This window comes from Trichechus manatus, unplaced genomic scaffold, assembly GCF_000243295.1.
Source record: "Trichechus manatus latirostris isolate Lorelei unplaced genomic scaffold, TriManLat1.0 scaffold00065, whole genome shotgun sequence".
Lineage (NCBI taxonomy): Eukaryota > Metazoa > Chordata > Mammalia > Sirenia > Trichechidae > Trichechus > Trichechus manatus.
The window spans coordinates 8,512,882-8,522,449 of NW_004444001.1; the positions used below are offsets into that span (position 1 = coordinate 8,512,882).

At 46.5% G+C, this 9,568-nt stretch overlaps 2 protein-coding genes across 3 annotated transcripts; one reads left to right on the forward strand and one right to left on the reverse strand.

Moving 5' to 3' along the window:
- Positions 1 to 306: 306 nt before the first annotated feature.
- Positions 307 to 7,290, forward strand: RPL7L1 (ribosomal protein L7 like 1). 2 transcript variants are annotated; one of them, XM_023734218.1, is made up of 7 exons: positions 307 to 468; positions 1,091 to 1,199; positions 2,019 to 2,182; positions 3,197 to 3,334; positions 3,956 to 4,065; positions 4,233 to 4,447; positions 4,939 to 5,375. In XM_023734218.1, exons 1-6 carry the CDS (start codon positions 428 to 430, stop codon positions 4,439 to 4,441), a joined length of 771 nt encoding a protein of 256 aa, XP_023589986.1. In that variant the 5' UTR covers positions 307 to 427; the 3' UTR covers positions 4,442 to 4,447; positions 4,939 to 5,375. The 2 variants fall into 2 exon arrangements, with proteins under 2 accessions (XP_023589986.1, XP_004379520.2); XM_004379463.3 differs by lacking the exon at positions 4,939 to 5,375 and adding an exon at positions 5,610 to 7,290 and having other exon boundaries at positions 314 to 468.
- A 296-nt stretch (positions 7,291 to 7,586) lies between these two features.
- Positions 7,587 to 8,958, reverse strand: CUNH6orf226 (chromosome unknown C6orf226 homolog). The gene is given in 2 exon segments (XM_023734219.1): positions 7,587 to 8,384; positions 8,386 to 8,958. Coding segments are annotated over 2 exon segments (300 nt in total). The 5' UTR covers positions 8,626 to 8,958; the 3' UTR covers positions 7,587 to 8,324.
- Positions 8,959 to 9,568: the final 610 nt, after the last annotated feature.

A 9,568-nucleotide genomic window follows, 5' to 3' on the forward strand; every position in this document is an offset into this window, starting at 1 on the left:
CACCCACAAGTGAGAGCCAAAGCCATAGAACCCAGTTCTCTCCACCCAGCGAAGAAATTATCCCGAACTTGTCCGTATTGCTTTCCAGAGCCGAGCAGCTGAGCTGGAGCCCGAGGGGCGGCGCCAACGCTACAGCGAAAGTCGTAGATGCATTGTGGGAAGCGTTTCATTGTTTACAGCCTTGTAAGAATATAAAGGAAAAGGGCTGGATTTTGAAGATGACATAATCTCTAAAAAGCTGCGAAGAGGTGCGAATGAAGCTTTGTGTAACTTTTGGCAGGGATCAGGGTTAGTAAGACCTCTTGGCGGTTCACTGATAGTCAGCCGGCGCCGTCTGTCCGGGTCCTCCAGCATGATCTAAAATAGGCGTCTCTATGGTCGAGTAAACCTAGAGCGATTCCTCGCGTCCCACGTGCTGGGACTGCGCATGAGCAATAGACGCACCATTGGAAAGATGGCGGAGGAAGAGTGAGTATTTGGGGCTTTGAATACCTGGAGCGGGGCTTTGAGCATCTGGTGCCATCTGTAGTCTTTAAGCCTCGGTGGCGAAAAATAGGGCTACTTGTGGGTTGTAGGAAAAGACAAGACTTCAGATACCAGAGGGTGGGAGTGAGGAGTGGGGAGCTGTAGGGCTGGATTGGGCGGGCAGAGGGGGCCGCCGTTAAGTTCGGATTACCCAAGAGGGGAGAATGTTCAGTTTCAGGCAGCGGGCTGGAGAGTGCCAGAGTTGGTTCTCCCAGCCACATCTATATTCACCCTGCAGATGGGTGTGCATCCGCCCCAACCCCACAGAGTTTTACTAGAATCTCATCGCTACAAGTGTTTACGAAAGATTGTGGCAGTAAAAGCCTCATTGAGTATGTGAGGCCAGTAGCCAAGGGGTTCTTCTAGGCTTCGAGAATGAGTGAATGTTAAGGGGTCCGTTTTTAGGACTGGAGTCAGAAACTACAGGTTTCAGGGGAGGCTCAGCCCTTGCGAATTTGAAGACGGTGATGTTCCCGGAAGCACAGAATATTGAGTTGGTTTGAAAATCCATTGAAGGTTCATTTCCCAAATATTATTATTCCTGATCTCATATTTACTGTATTAGGCCAAGAAGAAAGATCCCTTTGGTTCCAGAAAATCTCCTGAAAAAGAGGAAGGCTTATCAGGCCCTCAAAGCCACCCAGGCAAAGCAGGCACTTTTGGAAAAGAAGAAGGTAATGGTGGGGAGCCAGGAGGAAGGAATTAGAATTTTAGAATTTGTATTTGGTTTTATCCCACATGTGCTAAACTAAGATTTGGTACCGACTACCCCCTTCCTCATCAATTTGATTACACCAGGTACATGGTTCATTCAGAAACCCTGGTGGCACAGTGGTTAAAGCGTTCAGCTACCAGCTGCTCTGCGTGAAAGATGTGGCCGTCTGCATCCGTAAAGATTTACAGCGTTGGAAACTGTACGGGGCAGTTCTACTCTGTCCTATAGGGTCGGTGTGAGTCGGAATCTGCTACATGGCAGCCGTTTGGTTTTACATGGTTCATGTCCTCATTTTGCAAATACTTTTTGAACACCTGTGGGGAAAATGCTGGAGTGAGTTTGTTAAGAAGGGAGTGGAGGCTAACTTCTAGGTTCATTTTGAGTGAGCAGAAAACGTGTTTTAGGAGAACAACTTGTCAAACAATTCTTTGTATTTGCTAAATGTTTTTGGAGAAAAGTACGAAAGTATTTTGGAGGCAGGAATTTTAGCTCATTCTTGTTTTGTACTATTTTGTGCCTAACACAGTGTTAGGTTCCAAAAACACTTGTTGGGAAACAGCATGTGAACTCATTTATTTGGTTGTTTATCAAGGACTTTCCCCAGTAATTTCTGAGTCTTCTCAACTCCACGTTTACTTGGGTTTCTCACTTTCTCCTTATATAAAAATCAAGGATGTTTGTTTGCTCCCCTTTGCAGAGCACAAGGGGAAATTAGCTCATCAGTAGTGACTCGTGACAAATGGAGGCAGAAAATGGTGATGGTATGTCTTTTCTGTAGCAGAGGAAAGGGAAGGGGCTCAGGTTTAAGCGACTGGAATCGTTCCTTCTTGATTCCCGGCGACAGCAGCGTGACAGGGTGCGCATCAGACGACTAAAAGTGAAACCTCACGGCTTGGAAGTGCCGGACGGACATTCCTTGGCCTTTGCAGTACGCATCCAAAGGTAGGGAGGGAACTGGTGTCTTGACAAACCCATGGGTCTGGAGCAAACTATTGGTTCACCTTTAAACCACTCTTAGGGTGATGAGAAGGTAGTAGGCCCTAAGCCACTAAGACAAATTGTGCTAGGAATTCATAGTTCAGCAAAACACGTAGTTTTTGCCTTCAAGGTTAGGGAGACTGACCTTAGGCAAATAAACTAAGTGCCATGATGGTAAAGTGCAGGATGCTTTGGGTGAGGGAGGAGCTGGGAACACCCTCTCTAAAGCAGGACCTTGAAGCTGAGACCTGAAAGATACGAAAAGAGAAAGGAGTTCCCAGTGGTGGGGAAGGCTTTCCAGGCAGAGATGCAAAAGTCCTGAGGTGGGGGCAACAAGGCACCTTTCCAGGGGCTAAAACAAGGCTAAGTGGGTAGAGTATAGCCAGTGCTGGGGAAAATGCATTTTTCCCTATCAGCCTTTTCCATACATAGTGCTTCCTTCCTTACCCATCCCTACTTGTAAATAGAACTCTGCCGCTTCCTTTTCACCTACCCAATCCCCCAAACCAGAAACCTGTGTGTTTTAAATATTATGAGCTCTGTCCCCTTTAGCCCTCCTACCATCATCCATAATCTCTTTACTGGACTATTGCATTAGCTTTCTGACTGGGTTTTCCTGCCTCCAGTGTCACACTCTCAAATCTGCTCTATACGCAGCCCTCAGTGATTGTCAGAAATAAATCTTTACTTAAAATCTTCTGTAGTTTTTACTGCCCAGAGAAGCAAATCTCAGCTTCCTTAACGTACATAGCCTTACATACCCTCTCAGGTACCATCTCTGTGTTCCCATGGCAGCCTAGGCATTGCCCACGTCACAAGGAAACAATCTGTTCACTAAATGCCTCTCCCTAAATAGCTCTTGAAGGAACCTGTTTCTTACTCCCTGGATACCCAGTGTAGTGGCACACATTCTATAAATGTTTGCTGGTCTGACATAAACTAGATGGAGCCTGACTCTTTTGCTATTGTCCACTTCAGGATTAATGGGGTGAGCGGTCTGGTGCGGAAGACCATCGCAAGGCTTCGCCTGAGGAAGATTTTCAGTGGTGTCTTTGTCAAAGTGACCCCTGTAACCCTGAAAATGCTGCGTACAGTGGAACCTTATGTAACATGGGGGTAAGATTTTCTTTGTGAATTCACATTAGATTGTACGTGAAGGTGTTGAAGGAGTATTTTGCTGTGGCCACAGTGACCAGAAATCAATTGGCAGCCCCGAGAACCTTGAAACATAGGGCAGGTTGGGGGTGAGGTCAGGACTGCTAATAATAGTCTGCACAGTACATGGCAGGCAGAGCTTGTTCAGTTGTGGGCTAAGGCTGAGTAAGATGGGTAGAGGAGAGATGAACTCTCAAGGTCTTGAAGCAGAATTTTGGTCAGTGCTTGTGTCAGACCACAGTTCCTGAGGAACAGACAAGGCTAAATCAACCTCAAGCATTAAAACTCAACAGGATTGGGTTTAATTTCCAGCTCTTGCACCATCTTGAGGAGAGGGTCACCTCAAGTCAAAGCTCTAGACTCTTAAGCTAGGACACGTTTTATTTTTGTCTGGTGAACATTTATATGCAGAAATTTTAGTTTCTGTTAATTACATAGTCAGGGCCACTCTGGTTTTTCGCCTTTCTCCAGAAAAGTGGCTGGGAGAACCTTTTCTCCTTGGCCAGACTACAGAACTGAGTGGCCAGGGTGATGCAGTGTGCCAGGGGCTGGCTAAAGCTGGACTTTATTCTGCTCACATAGGTTTCCAAATCTGAAGTCTGTCCGGGAACTCATCCTGAAACGTGGCCAAGCCAAGGTCAAGAATAAGACCATCCCACTGACAGACAACACAGTGATTGAGGAGCACCTAGGTGAGTGCTGCAGCTGAGGGGTCATTTGGCAGAAAGCAGAGGTCTTTGGTGGTCTGGATGTGGGATCCCAAAAACCTGCCAGAGTACCCAGCTTGGGCACGCAGGAGGCTCTCAGTATATGCTGGATTAATGTGGGATAAAGGAATCTTTGCTCTTATGTTTCTTAGGGAAGTTTGGTGTCATTTGCTTGGAAGATCTCATTCATGAAATTGCCTTCCCGGGGAAGTATTTCCAGGTGATCTCACAGTTCTTGTGCCCTTTCTACCTCTCGGTGGCCCGTCATGCTACCAAGAATAAAGTGGGCTTTCTCAAGGAGATGGGCTTACCTGGCTATCGTGGTGAAAGCATCAATCAGCTCATCCGGCAGCTGAACTAGACCCAGGTAAGGCTGTGCTGGAAACTGCCTTTCAGGCTGGCTTTTGGTGGGGCTGTGCCTTGCCACAGAGCTCTGGTGGTGCAGTGGTTAAAGCGCTCAGCTGCTAACTGAAAGGTCGGCGGTTTGAAACCACCAGCAGCTCAGCAGGAGAAAGATGTGGTAGTCTGTTATCCATAAAGATTTACAGACTTGGAAACCCTTTGGGATGGTTCTACTCTATCCTGTAGGGTCGTTGTGAGTCAGAATCAACTCAGTGGTAGTGGGTTGGGTTTGGTTTTTTGAGTGCCTTGCCGCTTAAAAGTTCTTTTTGCACTTACCTGTATTTGAGAGTAATGTCGGCATTGTGGGTAGAGAAAGGAGGCTGGTATTTACAAGTCTAATGGATGGAGAGTTGCTTGGATCAGTGAATACCAGATTTAGGATACAGGGTTATGTATCCCAACAGTAACAGGCTAGAAAATATTAAGTAACAAAATAACTATTGTGTATTGTTGCAGTCATCTAGCTGGAAATGGGGAGAGAAAAACAAACTAATTTCAAAAGGATTTGAAGACCTAAATCATCTTTTTTGTTGAAGGAATCTGTCTTAGGCTGGGTTCTCTAGAGAAGCAAAGCCATAAAGCATATAAATGTACGTATAGAGAGATTTATATCAAGGCAGTAGTTCGTGCAGTTGTAGAGACTGGAATGTCCCAAGTCCGTGGGTCAGGCTGGATGCTTCTCCTGATTCACATAGTTGCTGGGCTGGTGAACCCAAGATCGGCAGGTCATAGAGCAGGGCTGTTGCGCACACGCTGCGAACATCGACAGATACCAAGATCTGCAGGGAAGACCGCAGGTAAGCTGCTAACTCAAGTCCCAGGAACTGGAAGTCAGACGAACGGGAGCCAGCTGCACGATCCAGAGCAAGCAAAAGCCATGAGCCTTGCCAGAATGTCCACGCAGGCCACACACGCCCAAGGAAACTCCCTTTCAGCTGATTGGCTGCTTACAGCAGATCCCGTCATGGGGGTGATCACAACATCACATGACTGCCAAACCACTGAGAATCATAGCCCAGCCAAGTTGACACAGTCTTAACCCTTTTGAAATTGTTTTTATTGTTGTCATTCTTAGGTGCCAAATTGGAGTAAATGTATATTAATGCAGTTGTATTTTTCTTCCTCAGAATATCTGAAAGCACAGTGCATTGGAGGCATGTGTTTCTATTTTCTGAATTGTCATCAAGTATCTTCAAAGAAGATTATTTTCTGCTATGTTTTCAGAAACTGGAGGGGAAAGGACAGTGGGTGTGTGCATGGCAGGCACCTCTCATATCACAGCCCAGTCCCAGAGAAAAATGCCAGTGTTTTCCACATGGCCACTGCCGCCTCTGAAATCAGCAAAGGACTCACAGTTGCCCTTGAAGAGGGAGTTCTGCTTTGTCACATCTTTTATCCTGGGATTTAATGTTGGTGAATACCCAAGCATGTGTACAAGGCTCTCCAGGACCCCTGCAGCAGTGGACCAAGCCCAGGGACATACTTGACTTGGGGGATCCTAGGGCCTTGTCTTGGAAGGAACTTGAAATCCAATTAGAAGTGCACACAAACAAGTACTCAGTTGTCTCTGTTGTGAGTCCGTGTTCCAGCGTTTTCAGTGACAGATTTGAGAGCTTTCAAACTTGGCTAGCTCTAAGAATGTATCGAGTGGTTTCCTTATCCTAGCCTGCAGCTGGCTTAGCCTTTTTCTCCAACTCAGGATTTTAACCTATTCTTGAGTTACAGAGCTTGTTGAGGATCTATGAGAAGGACCTCCTTCCCCAGGAAAATATTCTTGGAATTTGAGGATGTTGTAGACCGTTCTCCTCAGGGACACTCATGCACTTATGGAGGAAGTCCTGCTCTACCAGGATTGGTCAGCCAGGTTCCTGCCCCTGGTAGTCTTCTGGCTCCATATCCTGTAGAGGACCAAAACTTAGAAAGATAGCTTTTTCCCTTCAATTAGGTGCTTCATACTAAGAACACAGTGGTAGGTGCCCAAGATCCCCACACCATCTCCAACTGGGGAAATGCCCACCTTGTTTCTGCCAGGGTTCAGGGTGGAATCTTCTAAAACTCAGATCAGGAAGGAGTGAACCATTTTCTTTGTTTGGCATGGATGAAATTAGCACTACGGGTATCTGGTCTTTTAGGCCCTAGGCAGGGCAGCTTATTTAGACCCTTCTTGGTGTTGCTCTTTCCTTAAATATTCTTGAGCTTCAGAAGTGTGGCCCTCTGCCCTGCTGACAGTGATGTAGTAGACCAACAAAAGGGAAGGGCTTCTGGGGGTGTTAGACCTGAACAGAGGGGATCTGGTCCTGCTTGTCTTTATCAATGTCCACTCTGAAGGAGCCTGCCCTTTCAACTTCCAGCTAAGCAGTTGAGGTGTACTAGACCAAGGTTAAGTTTTAACTGTTGTGTCCTCTGGTCCCTTCAGATCAGTTTTGCCGCAATTTTGGCTTATGGGAATCTCAAACATAGCTGTGAGATTGAGTTAGATGTATGACAATGCCTTAAAATGTGCCAGATTATGAGGTAATTAGGTTGCTTGGCTCAAGAGTTAATGGCTTACACTGTAAAGCATTGTGAAATCAGATTTCTTTACAATGATGTATCACAAAGTCATGGGAAAAAAGTAGTTGTGAGGCTGGAAGTCTAGGGTTTATGTTCCAAGTCTATCTTGTACTAATTGTGGGAACAGTGTTTCCACTCTTCACTATAAACTGGGGCTAATAGCATCTAGCCTGTCTGCTTCACAGGGTTGTTAAAAGGGTTAAGTGGAATAGTTTTCTAACTTAGAATTTTGTATAAATAAAAGATCAAAAATTTTATGCACTGTTGCTTAGTGTACCATAATAAACTATTTCCTGAAAATGTGGATTATTATTTATGGGAAAGCTAGAGCTATATAGTCTGTAGGTTAACGTATACCAATGAGTTGTTGACATTCAGTGTGCACCTGTTAGGTTCTAGGTTTGCAGGGAAAACAAAAGTTTTGGGGAGCAAGAGTAGGTGCAGTGAATCGCACGACCTATTAACCAGAACATCGTGGGAGTGTTTCCTCCTTGCTCTAAATCTCTAGCTCCCTCCCTGACCTAGCTGGTTCAAGAGCCAAGGGTTCTAGGGTTTTTGTTGTTGGTTGGCTTTTTTTTTTCTTTTTTTTTTATGCTTTGGAATTTCAATTTAACAATTTTTTGTAAAGTTATTTGCACTGCACATGGTACAAAATAAAGGCTTTGAGTGGTCTGCGGTCTCTTTCCCATCCCTATTAGCAGTTTCTCATGGGATTTTTCCAGACAAAATCTATGAATACACAAACTCACGTATTTAAAGCATGGTAGACCATGCACACTGTCCACATCCCTGTATTTTTGTTCACTTTTAATGTATCTTCAGAAGTCTTCCTGAGTGTAAGTTTTATGATCAAAACTTTTATTAGCCACTCATCTGGAGAATGGCTGTCTAAAAACGTGATTTAGATCCCAAATTCACTTTTCCACTACTACTAGGATAAGGAATTGTTAGACCCTAGACAGTCAAATCCCGTTAGTGCCTCCCAACTAGCAATCTGTAAACGAAGAAACATGGAAGCGTCAAAGACAGTAAAGACTTGCTACAATTACACATACGAACTGAAACTAGATTTTTTTTAAGGTTTTTAACTGAGGATCATGGTCTAGAAACAAGGAAACAAAACCACCCTGATGATGCTCCCTGGAGGATTTCGTTGAGACAAGTCATGGTGAGTGCACAAAAGGTGGATAACGGTGGCCAGTAACCAGAGTCGCCAGTTCATGCAGAACAAAGGCCCACCAGATCTGAGCTGCAAAGAACCTCGAACTTCAGGAACCACCATGTGCCATTTAACACGGCGCAGCTGATGCCTCGGCCGAGCCGGGCTCCTCCGGGGCCGTTCCTTTACCCGAGAGTCGGCGGCGGACGGGAAGCGACAGAGTCGGTGGCCTCCCAGGGCTTGGGCCTCCGCGGGAGCCGGGACGCCGTGGGCTCGCCCTGGGTCGCTACGATGTTGTGTCTCTCTAGGCCCGGGAGCTCCTGGCCCTGCTGGACCAGCTGCAGGAGTTGCGTCAGGGTCACCGAGGCCGGGTCAGACTGCACGGCTGTGGGAACGCTGGCCGAAGCTGTCGGACTGTGGGCCCGCTCCATGTTGGGCAGCGAAGCTTGACCGGCGAAGGGGAAAACAAACACTTCCGGGTGGTATGGGTGCAACCACTGCCGGAAGAAATGCAGGGGAGGTCGTAGATCATACCAAGCCGGCCGGGGTGGGGGGAGCACTTGAGAACCTTGACCGATTCCGCTCAGAAATGCTTCACACACGTGCACAATTTAGCCCACCCCCAGAACCCCAAAGTGGAACGTGCATTAGGAGAAAAAGAGATGTTGCGCCAAAACTTGAAGGCTTGCACAGAATGCATACAGACGCTGATACAGGCAAAAAAACCCATGTTTGCACGTTGCACACTTGCATAGCACTGCACACATACCTACTTTCATGCACAAGCAGAAATGCGCACACACAGCGCACGTGCGTGTATAGACACATGGCAGGGGGTCAATCCCCATTCGGTTTCCTCAGCGCTGTACAGAAAATACCTGTGGGGCTGTCCCCAGTGGCTTCAGGAGAACTGGGAACACCACTGCAGAGCGTCACCGCTGTCTTCCCATTTCCTGCCATCCCGACCCTATTCCTGGTGCTCCCAAAGGGAATGGGAGAAGGTGAAGGCAGGTCAGGTGTGCTACAGCCACTCTGGCGGCTAAGAAGGTCAGTGCCAATAATTCTCAGGTTTCTAATTTATCAAAAGCGAGCCTAGAATATATAAGGAACTCCTACAACTCAACGGAGAAAAGATTGAAGGTGTTAAGGATTTCGTTTTACTTGATCTGCAATCAACACCCATGGAAGCAGCAATCAGGAAATCAAACGACGCATTGCACTGGGCAAATCTGCTGCAAAAGACCTCTTTAAAGAGTCACTTTAGGGACTAAGGTGCGCCTGACCCCAGCCAGGGTGTTTTTAATAGCCTCATATGCATGTGAAAGCTGGGCAATGAATAAGGAAGACTGAAGAAGAATTGACAGCTTTAAATCA